This window comes from Castor canadensis, chromosome 17 (genome assembly GCF_047511655.1).
Source record: "Castor canadensis chromosome 17, mCasCan1.hap1v2, whole genome shotgun sequence".
NCBI lineage: Eukaryota > Metazoa > Chordata > Mammalia > Rodentia > Castoridae > Castor > Castor canadensis.
The window spans coordinates 17,029,809-17,045,341 of record NC_133402.1 but is presented as its reverse complement, the minus strand read 5'-3'; the positions used below and the strand labels follow the sequence as shown (position 1 = coordinate 17,045,341).

Below are 15,533 nucleotides of genomic sequence, written 5' to 3'. Positions count from 1 at the left end.
AAGGTTTTGTGCTTGCTAGACAGGTGCTCTAACATTTGAGCCATACCCCCAGTCCTAGGTTTGGTTTTGGATGTAGGCAAAAGATAGAAATGTGCAGACGGGAGGGACTAAGTTTCTAAATTCCTAAAAGGTCACAGGTAAGCCAGTTGTATGTGGATCATAGCAGGGATTCTGTAGGTCTAGAAAGGTCATGATTCCTTCCCTCCCCCTCCAGGAGAGCTCAGAATGGAAAGGACCCATAACAGGAAAAGGTGGGGGAAAGGAGGTTGCAGGAAATTAGGGAAATGGCAGAACTAAACAGTTCTCTAGTTATAGCTAGGATCTGCAGCAGCTACAAACTGGTATAGTGACTGCTACACTCAAGACTGGGGGATTGGCAAGGTTCAAGGTGAATGCTTAGTATGGGCCCCCATTCTGGCTTCATGGAATGCAGCACTCAGGCTCTATTCTTATTCTGAAGCCTGGGAGCTCCACAGTTAAACTTCTGTGCCTATCTGCATTGTGGAGGGGGCTGTGGAAGAGGACTCTGGATTCTTCAACCCAAAGGAGACTTAAGAAACCATTTCTAATTCCTTTTTTTTTTTTTTTTTTTTGCCCTTCCAGGGCCTCAAGCTTGCTAGGCAAGCACTCATCACTTTAACTATATTCCCAGCCCTTATTATTATTCAGACAGGGTCTTGTGGCTACCTTTGCTCCACCTGGCCTCAAACTGGAGATCCTACTGCCCCTGCCTCTTTAGTACCCAGGATTAAAAGCTTAAGCCACCATGCCTAGCTTCACACCCTTCTTTTTTGGTTCTAGTTTGAAGATAGGGTCTCACAACTACTTGGCTGGGGCTGGCCTGGCACTGAGATCCTCCTTCCCCTGCCTTTCAAGTAGTTGGCATCACAGGCAGGTGCTACCATGCCCTGCCCACCATCTCCTCTTACAATGAGAAAACAGAAAGCTCAATAGTGTAGATTAAGGAGATCCGCATTTAATGCCCTGTTTCTACCAAGAAACAGCGCAGTCTTGGGTGAGACCTTTACCATGAATTGTGTGAGTTTTTTCCTTTTTTTTTTTTTTGCAGTACTGGGGCTTGAACTCAGGGCCTACACCTTGAGCCACTCCACAGCCCTTTAATGTTAGACCCTATTTTCAAGATAGGGTCTTGTGAACAATTTGCCCAGGCTGGCTTCGAACCTCGATCCTCCTGATCTTTGCCTTCTGGGTAGCTTAGGACTACAGGCCTGAGCCATCAGTGCCAAGCTGAATTGTATGAATTAAAAAAAAAAAAATTGGAACACCTATTGAAAGAACACCTATTGTGTCTCCTGGCACTTAGGGAAGGACAGATTTTACAGGGATGGCTTTGTCACTGGGGGTTTCTGTACCATTGAATTTTGGGCCTACAAGTGAGGCCAAGACTGCTTCCTCTTATGCCTTGAGCAGTTTACACCTGCACAGCCGGGAACAACTTCCAGCCCTATCGGATGTAGGTGGTGAAAAGGCGTGGAGCACCTAGTGGCTAGAAGAAAACTTCACAAACTCTCTGCCTTTCTCTAAGACCCTATCAAGCAGGAAGTCCCTTACCTCAATCCCTTTACCCCTTTTTCTGTCCAGGAAGGATGAACACAAAAGAGTTCTTTCCTTTTCTGGACTCAGCCACCTCCCCAGGCTCACCCCTGCCCTAAATATCACAGACATGGACAACAGACTCCCCCTTAAATAGTTGTTTATTGGCAGTGGGCTGGAAGGGGTGATGGAGTTAGCGCTCACAGACAACACCACACACCAAAGTCACGAGGGAGGCAAGAGTGATGGGAAAGAGCCTGGAGCCCCAATGAGGCCCCCTCCTCAAGAGGAAGTAGGTGGGCCAGGGGCCTGGAGTGTTGTGGGGGCAGCCTAGAACACCATGGCTTAGTAGGCATGATTAGAGACGAAGAGGGACTCACTGGCTGCAGCCCCCGCCTGCCCACTTGGGGTGTACTTTCCTTGACAGGCGAGGCTGTTGGCCTAAGAGGGAAGAGGAGGCAAGTGAGAATGTCTCTCCTCAGAGCCCCTTCCACCCACCAGGCGCCTGCCCACCCACCTTCCAAGCCACCTTACCAGGGCTCGCTTGACATACTCCTCCTGGGCAGCCTTCAGGTTCTCCTTCTTTCCACCCCAGGCCTTCAGGGCGGAGGCCTGCAGGGCTCGGCCATAGGAGAAAGTCAGGGCCCATGGCTTCAGCAGAGGGCACTTGTTGATGGCGTTGAGGTTGATGGATGCCTCTTCCTCACTCTGCCCCCCAGACAGGAAGGTGACCCCTGGAGAACAAGGGCCAAAGCAAGGGGAGGGTTTTAGTCAGCTGGCTGGGTTGCCCCTAGGAGCTTCCCTGAAAAGCCGACCAACTGGGATCAGGGTTGTGGTCGGTTCTTCTGTCTCTGCAGGCAAGATGAGGGGACAGGCCTCACCAGGGACTGCGGGGGGCACTGTGCGGCGCAGTGCTGTGACAGTGGCCATGGCAATCTCCTCGTGTGAGAACTTCTGGGTGCAGGCATGGCCTGGGGTGACCATGTTGGGTTTCAGCAAGGTGCCTTCCAAGTAGATGTGGTGGTCACTCAGAGCCTTGTAGACAGCAGCCAGCACCTGAAGCAGGACAGGGTCAAGGTGTGGGTGGGTGGAGTAGAGGACAGGGGTTAGCCCAGGAACTGAGCCCAGTGCCCCAGCCCACTCCACACCACACTGGTCACACAGACAAGCCACCTACCTTCTCGGTTACATACTGACAGCGCTTCAAGTCATGGTCCCCATCAGGGAGGATCTCAGGCTCCACAATGGGCACAATGCCATTCTGCAAGGGGGAGGAACAGAGCAGTGAGGCCTCCTAATCTGAAACCCCACCTATAGCTCCCACAGCCATTAGCAAAGATCTTATCTTATTGATGACAGGAACTCAGGCTTCAAAGCCTTCAGTGGATTACTGGCAAAATCAGGCATCTCAGATCTGCCCACACGATTCCTGTTCTGCCCCTCTGCCTCGCCAAGTAGCCTCCGTGGGCAGCCCATTGCTTGCTAGGTACCAGGAGCAATCGCAATGGGGGCGGGTAGGCATCTTAGCAGATGGGTGGAAAGCTAGCCTGCACTGGAGCCAAATGAAGTGGGACCTGCAGTCCAGTCCCACCTGCTGGCAGATGCTGGCATAACGGGCCAGAACATTGGCATTTTCCATGATGGCGAGGGCTGAGGGGGTGTGTTCCCCAATCTTCAACACACAACGCCACTTGGCAAAGTCAGCTCCATCCTTCTTATACTGGGCACAGCGCTCAGACAGCCCATCCAACCCTGGAAGAGAAAGGGACAATATGTGTCGCTCCATTCACTCCTGCCAAGATGGTACCAGCCTGGGTGGGCTGGATGGGAAGGGGAAGGAGCCAAACAGTTCTCACCTTGAGTGGTGGTCTCGCCGTTGGTTCCTGCCAGGGGCACCACGCCCTTGTCTACCTGTTGGAGTAGAGGTGGCAATGATCTCTAGCACCCTATCCTCTAGAGTGCCCCTCTCCCTCACCCTCACTTAATCTCTCATGAGGCCCCTTCTGGTGCATAAACAGTCCCATTAGTCACAGCACCCAGGCCCGTGAAGCAGGACACATTGGGATATTATTTGTTGGGAATGTTAACAGATTGGGTGTCAAAAGGACCTGGTTCTATCACTTACTAACTCAGCAAACCATCTTACCTCCCTGAGCTTCTGATTTTTATCTGTAAAATGGGAAAACACCTTGGTCTTATAATTGAGCTCAGTGGCAGAGCACTTGCCTACTATGCATTAGGCCCTGGTTTCCATCCCCAGAGCCACAAGAAAAAAAAAGTGCCAAATAAACTCCTCAAGTCTGGGTGGACTCCACCCAACACTCTACCCCAACTGGTATTCACCCCCTGACCTATTAATCTGTATTTCTTTACCCCCAGATCACCCTGTGGTCTGAAGCCCTACCCCCTCACCTTGATGCCCACAACACCACCCTTGGATTTGATAACTTGGGGGAAGGGACGCCCATCATCCGCCTTCTGGTAGAGTGTCTCATGGAAGAGGATGACCCCCCCAATGCAGGGATTCACACGGTCATCGGCAGTCAGCAGCAGCTGGCGGTAGAAGCGCCGGTTCTCCTCGGTGTTCTCGGTGCCAATAGACTGCAGCCGCTTGGCGATGCTTCCTGGGAATGTGTCACATGGGAGGGTAAGGGGATCAGCCTGCCCCTCCCAACCTTGGGCAATCTTCCCTGTCTCCTGCCCATACCGCACCGGTGGACTCATCTGCAGCCAGGATGCCCTTGCCCGGAGCCACGATGCGGTGGGCAATGTCAGACAGCTCCTTCTTCTGCTCTGGGGTCAGCGCTGGATGTGGGTAGGGCATGGTGCCAATGGTAGCAAGTTCCTAGGTAGAGGAGGCATGGGGAGGTGTGGTCAGCTGGGCCTTCCCATGGATTCCTAGGGACAGGGCCCTTACCTGGAGGTCAGGGCAGGTGTTCTGGACCTCCCCTGCCCCACACCCAGCAGGTCTTGGGGCACTTCCTGTCCCCAGCTCTCCCTACACCCGACTTCCCTATACTAAGCCTGCCTCCTCCTGTACCTTTCCTAACTCTGTCTGTGGCTGGGTGTTGCCCATCTGAGCGTGGGATCGCCCACTGACAACTGGGGGAAAGGAAAAAGCCAGAGCCAGGGATAGGTGGGTCACGTTGAAGCCGGACCCTTCTGGCCTGCGAGTTGTCATAGGGTCACCTTCCTAGAAACAAAACCGAACGTAGTAGTTTAGAATTTAAAGGTCATAAGTAGGGCAGAGAGCCCCAATACCCTCATCTGAAAGGGCCCACAAAAGGGAAAGGTCTGTGCAGGAGCCACACAGCACAAGATCTGAGATTAGAACCCAGATCTTCTGACTGCCAATGGGTGTCCCTTCCAATCCACCCAAGAATCCGAGGTTGGCCCAGGCTTCAAGGACACTCCAAGGTCAGACTTGTCCCTCCCTACAACCAGGGTGTTAGAAGTAGGGAATTAAAAAAGGTAGGAGGGCAATTAGAGGCCCAGGAAAAGGGCAGCGGAGCAAACCCAGCCCAGGTAGAGGGAAGGGTAAGGTTTTTCGTTCCCACTGCTCATACAAGGAAAGGGGAGATGTAGAAGAGAGGCACGCGCCCCACCCCTTCCCTGAAAAATGCTCCAGTCCGTTTGAGGGGCTGCAGCTGTTCCAGGCTTAGAATCAAGGTCACAGATAAGGAAAGACACGGGAAGTGTTAATGGGTCATAAGACGCTGCTTGAGGGGTTCCCCCTCCTCGCAGGGGCACCAGGTCTGCAGGGGGCAGAAACCAACCCCTCCCCCCACCCGCGTTGCGGGAACCCTGAGGCGGTGTATGAGCTGTCCCCTAGCCCCTCGCTGCCGGTTGGGATCTCTCCAGAGGCAAAGGGGCCTTAATGCTTTGCCCAGGGGTCCCTGATTTTTTTTTTTTTAATAAAGTGAAATGGCCCATCTCATTTTGCTTCCTCCCCCGCCATGACTCAGCGCGCGGAGCAGCTGCGTTGCGCAGCAGACCCGGAGGGCGCAAGTTGGAGGGCTGAGGGCCCGGGCTGAGAGCATGAATGTGGGGGATGGTAGTGGAGAGATGTTGGGGCGAGGGTGGGGGCTCCACGCGGACCCCCGACCCGTAGCTGCCCCGTCATCCTCTCCACGATCCCTGACCCTCGCACGTGGCAAGGGGCGCTCACCTGGCACGGGAGGGGGCGGGCTGGCAGGGGGCGGCGGCAGAAGGCGGCGGGCTAGCGAATGGACTGAAGAACGAACGCGACCACGGTCACCAGGACTCGGTTCTGCGGCGCGTTCCAACAGAACACAGCCTATTCACCTCCCGCGGGGGCGGCGAAGGGGCGGGAGGGAGGCGGCGGCCCGGGCCTTTTAAAGGCACCGCTCCGCCCTCCGCCGGATTTTTTCCTTGGTTGGGCGCAGGAGGTGGCCAATAGCAGGCGAGGAACTATGCGCAAGGCCGCCCCAAGATGCTAGATGAGGAGGCGGCGCCTGGGAGAGGACGAGGCCGCGAGAACACGATTCCTCCCCCGCCCCCTTTGGACGTGACTCGGGCCACATCCCGCGGGTCGCAGAGCCCTTCCTTCCCTCACGCTTGCTCCCCCCGAACTCTCCGGCTGGCGCGCTCTGGTGCACCGTGACTCAGCCGGAATTCTGGCACCCGCGGAGATGGGGATAAGGAGGTGGAGGGAAGAGGGTGGAAAAGTCAGAAGAGATGAAGGCTGGCTTCCCCTCCCAGCCCCGCGCCCCGGCAGCCCCAGCTTCCGGCCTGCGTGGTTGCAGCGTATGTCACACTGTAACCAAATGGCGAGGTCGGGCGTCACCCGGTCTCGCCGGTGGGCTGGACTGCGCAGGGCGCGGAAGAGGGTGCGCGCCGGCGGGGCTTCCCCATCGCTAAGGGGTCTCGCCCCAGCAAGTGCTCCTCGCGGCAGTACGGGCTCAGAGCTCCCGGCACGGAAGGCCAAGCGCACGCGCTCTCCGCCCGGGGCGGTAGTCACCTTACCCACGCTGAGACCCAGACTGCAGAAACTGACCGGCTAGGGCTTGGCCTAGCAAGTCTCGGGGATGCGGGGCCACAGTTCCTGCGAACAACTCCCCTGAACCTGATTTCCTATTCGAAAATAACATCCGTCCCTGAGCTGTCCTCGCAGATACTTCCGAACCTCGCGTTCTTTCTGGCCAGCTCTTCCCTCCTCGCCCGCCCAACCCCACCCGCTCCAAGCTAGCGGCCCACCTGCGGCGAGGCGGAGGAGCCGGCGGAGCGCGGTCTGCAGCGAGTGAGCCAGGGGGCCCCGGGCTGGGTTATAAGGCAGCCTCTGCCCTCCCCCGCACCAGTGTCCCCAACCTTCTCAGTAACCCCTGCCCTTTCCCCGCCACGGATCCCGCGGCAGGGACCTATATTTAGGGAAACCTGAAGCCTCTGACATTCATTCCAGCGTGGGGCCCTGCGTGGGGGAAGGAGGAGGAAGCCTTGGGTCTGCCCCGTGGGGAGGGGGGTTCTGCTCACTCACTGTACTTCAGAGGAAGTTTCTTCTTTGGAAATCCAGACTGAGGCTCTAGCTTTTCAAGAGAAACAAATCTTTGGACAGGAATCTGTGGAGACGGAAAAGAGTAGGGGAGTTGGGTGGGATGGACTCCTGCTGCCTCCCAGTTCCTTCTGATCCCCTCCTCCCTTCCAGGACAGCCTACTGATGCAGGCAAGATACTCACCTCCTAAAATAGCAGACCATGGACAAGGTGTGGTTGGGCACCCCTATATCCTGATACTTAAGGCCCACTAGGGTTCTCCCATAATGCTGTCTGTCGTGAGCGGTGTCCTGCACCCTCAACCTTCACATATAACAGTTTACTTAGAGAGGGGACAAAGGACAGGGGCTCCAGCCAGAGCTCTAGCCCTCTCCCTTCCAACTCTCTAAAAGCGCTGTAGTCCAGGCGCCCAAGGGCTCTCAGAGTCCTGCCTAAAGAGAGCCAGGCCCTCTGCTGGGGGTTCCCAGGTGGGCAAGCCAGGCAGGCCATTTGTAATTCAGGGGCCTGAAGAGAAGTCTTAAGGACCCTTAGGGAGGTCGGCACGTGGGCCCCGGGGGCTGGCCACTCCCCAAAGGCCAGGGCCCCTGGGTCCTCATCGGAGCTTGATCTCAAAGCACAGACAGTTGAGGCTCTGGCAGTCCGGAAGCTGGCAGGCACAGGCACAGTCACAGAGTGGGCAACAGCGAGGGCAATGAGGGGCCCAACCCTGTAGGAGAGGAGAGAAGGGTTGGTTTCTCTCCCAGGAGAAAAGGGAACAGAAAGGCTCTGAAGTCCCATTTTGCCCAGTAGAACAAAAGCTGCCACCCACCATTCTTGCCCTGGGCTGTTAATCTGTGAATCAATGTTCTGACCAGCAGAGTTCAGGAGAGAGGACCACGAGCTGGAGCATCTGGCCCCAGGTCCCTGAAGGAATTTGGGTGTCCTAGTGTCCAACTCACAGATGGTCTGCTGTATACACTCTCGTGGCCCATGCACCGAGTCAATAGACACCAACGCATACACATTTTTCTGACCACCAGGAAATTGTGTGTGGGTTTTATGGATTTCCTCCTTGGCAGAGGCCAAACTGCAGGACATTTTCTTTTCTTTTTTTTTTTTTGGTAGTACTAAGTACTAAGGTTCAAACTCAGGCCTCAAGTTTGCCAGGCAGGTGCTCTACCATCTGAGCCATGCTCCTAGCACGTTACTCATTTTGTAGTACCAACTCGGTGCAAGGCACAAGACCCCATTCATGAATGATTTGAAAAAAACTTTCTAGTTTTCTTTGAAAAAGGCAATTTCCATATTTTTAAGAAATTTAATGATTCTGTAGGTTTTTGTTTTGTTTGAGGCAGGGTCTCTCTCTATGTAGCCCAGGCTAGCCTCTAAATTGTGACCCTCCTGCCTCAGCCTCCTGAGTGCCGGGATTACAGACATCCACCACCATACCCTGCACACACACACACACATATATATATTTGCTTCATTTTTGGCAGTACCAGGGATTGAAGTCAGGGCCTCATACTTGCTAGGCAGGCACTCTACCACTTGAGTCACTCCACCAGCCCTTTTTTTTTGTTGGATATTTTTGAGATAGGGTTACTGGACTGAGCCACCGGTGCCTGGAACTTAATGTTTATAAAAGAGTTAAAACTGGGTGCTGGTGGCTCACACCTATAATCCTAGCTACTCAGGAAGCAGAGATCAGGACAACTGAGGTTCAAAGCCAACTCCAGCAAATAGTTTGAGAGACCCTATCTTGAAAAAACCCATCACAAAAATGGGTGGTGGAGTGGGTCAAGGTGTAGGCCCTGAGTTCAAACCCCAGTACCAGGGCAGGGGTGGGGGGAGAAGAGCTTTTCTTTTAGGAGGGGCACTGGGATTTGAACTCAGGTCTTCATGCTTGCTAGACAGGCACTCTGGGCTCAGAGAAGGGAATGGCTTGCTGGAAGAACTACAAGTAGGAATTGGAACTGGAATGGGCCAGGGTTGGCTACCCCCAGGCTTGTGCTCCTTGTCCTACTGCCTTCCAGGGCCACAAGGGCAGAGAGATCTGGCCTCCTGTTCTCCACTGAGCTGGTGTCTGAGTTACAGATGGACATTGAATAAGTAGATGAATCTGACCATATGGATTTTCCCTCTTTAGGCAGACAGAAGTGGGCTCTAGGCTCCGGGTAACAGGTCTGTCTCTTGGGTAGAGGGAACATCATGTTCTTAAGAGACAAGAATGGAGATCTGACCCTTCCAAGCCATACTCCTGAGCCCTGGGACAGGGATGATGTGCAACTGCCCAGAGCATGGACTGGAGTCAGGCCAAGCTGCAGGAGTGGGGCACACCCAGGATGGCTGTGTGACAGAAGATTGACTCCTTGAGGCCAGAAGCAGAGCTAGTGACAGCCACAGTTGCACAGCTCAATCAGAGACCCGGGCCAAGCCAGGAATAGGGGAATGACCTTTGCAACAGCTGAGGTTTCGGGGTGCGGTGTAAGATGACTGGGGAGATCAGGTGTCACTAGGGGCTCCAGCAAGGGATGGGAATCTGCCAGCTACAGGGAGGGGGTCTGAATCAGGCTGGAAGTGTCCTGGTGAAAGGGAGAGAGAAATGGTTTGCTTGTGTTTGATGAGAGTGGTTTGAGGTGTCTCCAGGGAACCCCAAACTATGGGTTTTTTGAGGACTACACTGTCATTCTCTTTACAGAGCTGGTGGCTGAGAGGCCCCACTGCCCTCAGCTCAGAAAAGAGAGTATTAAAAGCATTTCTTGGCCTGTCCACAGAAAGATTTAGATGTAGTCATTAATAACTGCCTAATGGATTTCTTGACTCTCACAGCAGTAGCTTCTGGAAGGAACCTGCTGTTTAAGTACATTAAACAAGGACTGCACAGCCTGTTAACCCTTGCATTTCTGTAGGCTCTTGGGTGAGTTTTTCACTTCGCAAGTTTTCCCTTGGAAAATCATTTAAAGATAATTAACATTTTTACCAAAATTTCAATGCTTGGTTATTTAAAGAAATTTAAGATATGAAGTAAAAAAAAAAAAAAAAAAAAGGAAGAAAACAGAAAGTTTTTCCTTAGACTCTGTGAGGACCAGTAACCACTTTTACTGGTGAGAGTTCAAGCTCTCGAGCCAGTAAGTAGTCTGGGTTTGAATCTTAGCTTGCCCCACTCTTGGCAGCAGAGATTCAAACCCAGGCCTTATTGAGTTCATCTTCTAAGCCTCAATTTCCTCATCTCTGAAGTAAATATAACACCTGCCTAGCAAACCTGAGGCCCTGAGTTCACCCCTCCCTGAACCACCACCAAAAAAGAAAAAAACTGAGCACAGTGTCTGATACCTAGTGAGTGCTTAATGAAAGACCCATGCTTGTCATTACATAGGTCCCCTAGCAGTAGTTCTAACCCTGAGGGGTGTCAGAATCAGGTGAGAACTTGTTAAAAAGTCCACAAACTACATTCCTACCTAGACCTACTGAGTGAGGGGCCTGGGGGTCTGGCTTTTAACTCCCTCACCTGCTCCTGATCACACACAGGGCTGCACATCAGCTGACTACATCACATCTTTCTCCCACTCTCCTATAATTGCCTACTTATTGATCAGAACGTAAGCCCTGAAAGACCCAGGACCTTGTTTACAGTGTTTCTGTTGAACCTCCAGGATCCAGAGCCTCAGAGTGACTCCTTCCATATGTGGTGGTGGATTGGGGGCAGATGTGAATGAAGGACTTCCACCCTCAGAGAGAAGAAAAGCCCAGGTTTGGGGTCTGGCTGGCCCAGCTCTGTGACCCCAGGCAAGTTCCTCAAGTTCCTGTGACCCTTAGTGTCTACAACTGTCAAACAGGCCAAGCTTTGTTACCTTTGTGGTTGTTATTGTTACTATAGGAAAACAAGAAGAGAGGGACTTCAGTGTACTTTGAGGAAAGGCAGCTCAAGAACAGGATGACCCTGCCCAATTCCACCCTTCCTGGCTCCAGCAGAAACTCTAGGGTCAGACTCTGAAGGCTCCAGCTTTGGACATGTCTATAGCTTTGACTGCTAGGTGAGAGAACCCTGTCCCTCCTTTCAGTAACCTCAGCCCAGTCTCTTCCCTAAGGGGAAAATGATTTGACTATTCCCTCGGTGTGGACAGATAGGACAGCGGGCCAGAAGTCATTTTTTTTTGTGGTACTGGGGCTTGAACTCAGGGCCCACATCTTGAGCCACTCCACCAGCCCTTGTGTTAGGTATTTCCAAGATAGGGTCTTGTGGAACTATTTGCCTAGGCTGGCTTCAAACCTGATCCTCCTGATCTCTGCCTCCTGAGTAGCTAGCATTATAGGCACGAGACACTGGCACCTGGCCAGAAGTCATTTTGTAATTGAGCAACTCCTATAAGATAGAATTCAAGGTCTCCTTTGCCCCTCAACTCTAGAGCCACTCTCCTGGCTATCCCTGGGGAACCAGAAACAGATTATTTGAAAGAAGAGCGCTCCTTGCCCCACAATTTATTTTGAAATTCAAAACATCTGCCAGGGATTTGCAACAAGCACTGTCAGGACAAGCGGTGAATTTGCTGGGTCTGTTATCCCCATCCCTCCTGGAAAAGGTCACCTATCCAAGGGCAGGAGCTCTGTTGTCAAAACTCTGAGCCCAAAATAATCATCATCTAAGAGGGTGGTCAATCACATTGAACATCTTTAAACCCACAAATGCAGAAATGGCCTGTCTTCTGTGAGCCAGACTTCTCCCCTGTGGATTCTCTGGGGCTATTTGTTATGCAAGGCCGTTAGAGAAGCCACTAAACTTCCCCAAGCCAGCTTACTCCTTGGCAAAAGGGGTGTACTAATACTTATCTAGCTATGTGTTCAGGCATGGATAGGGCCAAACTGTGATGTCAAGTTTAAAGGGCAAGTAGCAGTTGTGATGAAATAGTCTATATGGTATGACTCCATTTTTTTGCCAACTAATGGTAACATTCAGTGGTAACAATACTGCATATAGTATGTGAGGGATATACACAAAACCTCGCAACTGTGCATTACAAAGCTGGTTTAGAAAGTTAATTGTACTTTCTTTCTACCTGAACATTTTGTAAATAGTACTTTTTGTAATCAGAAAAAAATACAAGTTTTGAAAACTAATCAGTTGACGTAATTAGCATGTATCAATCTAAAATCAAAATAAATACCTGGGAAGTGAGTTTTTTCTTTTTCTTTATTTTTTTCCTAGTGCTAGGTATTGAATCCAGGGCTTCACACAAGTTAGGCAAGTACTCTACCCTGAGTTACACCCCCAGCCCTGTTTCTTCTTTCTTTCTTTCCTTTTTTAAAATTTTTAAATATTTTTTTCAGTACTGGGGCTTGAACTCAGGGCCTCAAGCTTGCTAGGCAAGTGCTCTGCCACTTGAACTTCACCCCCTGTCCTTTTTTGGCTTTTTTGAGACAGTGTCAACCCTGTGGCCCAGGCTGGCCTGGAACTCTCAATCCTCCTACCTCACCTTCCTGAGTGCTCGAATCACAGGCATTCCCTCACATCTGTCATTGCCAGAAGTGCTGACTATGTGCTGTGCCTGTTATACACATCACCCTTCTCCAGCTGTCACCCTATTTTCTTTTCTTTCAAGTACCTTTCATCATCAGAAGTGATCTGATATGGTGTTTATGTTGTTTTTGGCTATCTCCACAAGACTATACCTGGAACCCTTCCTGGCCTGGAGTTGGTTCTCAGTAACAAATGTAGCAGAGCAACAACGACAAAAAAATGAAAACACAGATGGCACCCAGACCAGGACCCTGTGGGGCAAGGGGAAGAATGGCACTCACTGCTTCGCTGGGCTGGGGGCAGCAGGCATCCAGGCAGTGGGCTGGGCTAGGCAGAGGGAAGTCACAGGCTTCTGCACAGGTCCAGCAACAATCTTGAGACTGTGAAACACCTTGCTTCCTGCAGAGGGAGCTGCAGTCTGTGCAGCAATCCTGGGCCTAGGGGATGGCAATGCTTAGGATCTGGCAAGGCAGCAGGTAGGATAGACAAAGCTGGCTTTTGGGAGAGGGGCAGAAGGGTTGACTGGAGACAGGGAGGAGAGACTCCTTGATCCCGCAAAAGACATAGTTGCAGGGACTAAATGGCAGAGGTGCCTCAATGTAAAAGCCTGCAGGTGAGGGAACTGATTGACTGGTTCCTCTTCCCCAGAGCCCACCCTTTGCTCCCTACCAGGCCCCTCACCAGCAGGCAGTGCCTAGTGAGCAGCACCACACCCAGCAGCAGCAAATAGATGCCCACGGCGATGAAGACGATGGCAGGGATGGGGAGCAGCAGGGGAGGGCTGCTGACAGAGGTCGGGGCTGGGTTCCATGGGCTGGAGGAGGCCTGGAGGGGCACAGGAGGAAGGGGTGACAAGGAGGGGAGGGGCTGCAGGAACACAGGAATAACAGGACTGCCAGGACTGGTGGGGAGGGAGGGGTCAAGACCACCATATGGAGGAAGAGAGTCAAAAAAAAAAAGTATAGTTTGGAATGGCCAAAAGTGAGTCAGGGTATCAACTATACTTTTTTTTTTTTTTCAGTACTGGGGTTTGAACTCAGGGCTTCACGCTTGCTGGGCAGGCACTCTATAGCTTGAGCCACTCCATCAGCCCTCTTTTTGGCTATTCTAGCATCTTCCAAGACATCGCTTCTTTGCAGAGTGCTTCTCCAGACAGATCTTTTGGTCCTTGACTCCACTACCACTAACCCAATTCTCTTCCTAACTTGTAGTTTCAACAGCTGTCCTGTGCATCCCTCCTTTCCTTACAATCAGTGGCTTCCAGTGACTCAGGTCAACTCCTCAAGTCAATGACGAAGCCCCCAGTCTAGCTCTGCCTACCTCCCCCCCACTCCCACCCCCCGACACACACACCCAGGTCTTAGCAGTCCCCCAAGTGCTGCGTCCTCTTTCTCATTCCCACCCCTCTGCCGGGCTGCTTGCTCTGTCCTCAATGCTTTGTCTCCCTAGATTTCTTGGTAAACTCCTTATCTGGCCAGGAATACCCCGAATATGTCCACCCCTGGGAAGTCCACCCCTGAACTGTCCACACAGCTCATGTCCAGAGCTGGATGGGTCTTTGTTGGGCCGAAAGCCCCCTCCCCAGTCCGGGCAAAGTTGAGCGGGCGAGGGGCGCTGGGGGCCGCGACGGAGGGGACGGGCAGCGACTCACTTCCATCGAGCGGGACAGCGCGGGCCGTCGGGGATCTGCGGGGGAGAGGAGATCCCGGGCTCAGGGCTGAGTTGGGGAGGCCGTTAAACCCGGGCGCCCGCTCCCCTCCTCCCTTGTCCCGGGCGGGGGGAAATCGAGGCCCAGAGTCGGCCTCGGGTCGGGACGGCGTGGGTCTGGGTACGGTAGGACGGCGCCGTCCTCCGGGTCCCCGCCGGCTCGGGCTCGCCCTGCTGTCCCCACACACAGCTCCCCGCGCCCACGCGCCCACCCCCCCATCACCGCACCCTCCCGGCTGCGGACGGTTCACAGATTCCGCGCCACGCGAGGTCCAATCCTCCGCGGCGCCAGCACCGCCCCGAAGCCCGGCGCTGCTTCTGGCTGTTGCCATGGGGACCAGAGCGCGGCGCTACGGCGGCCGCCGAGACCCAACTCCCTCTTCGCGCCCAGCCTCTCCCAAAGCCCGGCCCTCCGCCTCCGCCTCCGCCTCCGCCTCCGCCTCCGCCTCCGCCTCCGCCTCCGCCTCCGCCTCCGCCTCCGCCTCCGCCACTCCTCCGGGCCTTCCCCACCGCCGCTGAAGCCTAAGAGCGAATTCTCGCCGCCATCGCCCTGGTCGGACCCTCTCCGGGTGGCGGACGTCGGAGGAGGCAGCCTGGGTCCTGGGGTGCTGCAAAGAAAAGACTGAACCCCTGCCCACCGCAGCAACTTGCTGTGTGACTTCAGCCAAGTCACTGAGCCTCGCTAGGTCTGTTTCCTGACCTGCCAAGGGAATGGGACCGCTGATCTCAGAGATGTTGTTAAAAAAAAAAAAAAGAGAGAGAGAGAGAAAATCGAATTGTTAATTGTATGGAATTATCCTTATTATTTGTTATCACTGTCAAAGTCACTTCCTCCACCCACATCAGATCTTGTTCCTTTTCTACCTTAAGCCCTCCAAGGGCTTCCCAGTGACTCTAGGATAAAGCCCAAACGCTTTAGCAGGCTGCCAACACCATTTGCTCTGAGTCCTGCCTAGTCCACTCACATCTTGTCCCACTGGGTGCTAGGCACTTCGGGGACCCGGGGACCTCAGGAGAAGGCCATTACCCGCCAGCCTGTTGCTCACCGTCTACTAGCACACACAGATACAAACACATCCATAAACAGGCTCCACATAGGATCTGCGGAAGATCCCTGAGCCAGCGCACAGGCTCTCTGCTCTGCCGCTTTTGCTCTCTGCTTAGAACACGCTTCTTCTGCCCCACGAACTCCGTCCTTGTCCCTCCAGCCTGTGCTCATTGTGACCCCAGTGGGGTCTAGCTGCCCACCTCACGCGGAAGCGGCTGCC

At 53.4% G+C, this 15,533-nt stretch overlaps 2 protein-coding genes across 2 annotated transcripts; both read right to left on the bottom strand.

The window, feature by feature from the left end:
* Positions 1-1,697: 1,697 nt before the first annotated feature.
* Positions 1,698-4,393, bottom strand: Aldoa (aldolase, fructose-bisphosphate A). The gene is made up of 8 exons (XM_020158943.2): positions 4,267-4,393; positions 3,967-4,178; positions 3,411-3,465; positions 3,146-3,306; positions 2,732-2,815; positions 2,436-2,610; positions 2,089-2,288; positions 1,698-1,995 (listed from the first exon to the last, which is right to left on the bottom strand). The coding sequence occupies exons 1-8, from the start codon at positions 4,376-4,378 to the stop codon at positions 1,900-1,902; spliced, it is 1,095 nt and encodes a 364-aa protein (XP_020014532.2). The 5' UTR covers positions 4,379-4,393; the 3' UTR covers positions 1,698-1,899.
* Positions 4,394-7,043: 2,650 nt separating this feature from the next.
* On the bottom strand, positions 7,044-14,652 carry LOC141418585 (uncharacterized). The gene is made up of 6 exons (XM_074059824.1): positions 14,494-14,652; positions 14,210-14,244; positions 13,240-13,383; positions 12,840-12,995; positions 7,248-7,770; positions 7,044-7,130 (listed from the first exon to the last, which is right to left on the bottom strand). Exons 2-5 carry the CDS (start codon positions 14,213-14,215, stop codon positions 7,657-7,659), a joined length of 420 nt encoding a protein of 139 aa, XP_073915925.1. The 5' UTR covers positions 14,216-14,244; positions 14,494-14,652; the 3' UTR covers positions 7,044-7,130; positions 7,248-7,656.
* Positions 14,653-15,533: the final 881 nt, after the last annotated feature.

Excerpts from the sequence above, each read along its gene's own strand:
- Aldoa (XM_020158943.2), bottom strand. The coding sequence starts at position 4,378 with ATGCCCTACCCACATCCAGCGCTGACCCCAGAGCAGAAGAAGGAGCTG. Across the intron at positions 4,179-4,266 it reads GGCTGCAGATGAGTCCACCG|GAAGCATCGCCAAGCGGCTG; the intron begins GTGCGGTATGGG and ends ACACATTCCCAG. Across the intron at positions 3,466-3,966 it reads GTGGTGTTGTGGGCATCAAG|GTAGACAAGGGCGTGGTGCC; the intron begins GTGAGGGGGTAG and ends CTACTCCAACAG.
- LOC141418585 (XM_074059824.1), bottom strand. Across the intron at positions 12,996-13,239 it reads TCACTAGGCACTGCCTGCTG|GCCCAGGATTGCTGCACAGA; the intron begins GTGAGGGGCCTG and ends GCCATCCCCTAG. Across the intron at positions 7,771-12,839 it reads GCCCCCAGCCCAGCGAAGCA|GGTTGGGCCCCTCATTGCCC; the intron begins GTGAGTGCCATT and ends CCTCTCCTACAG.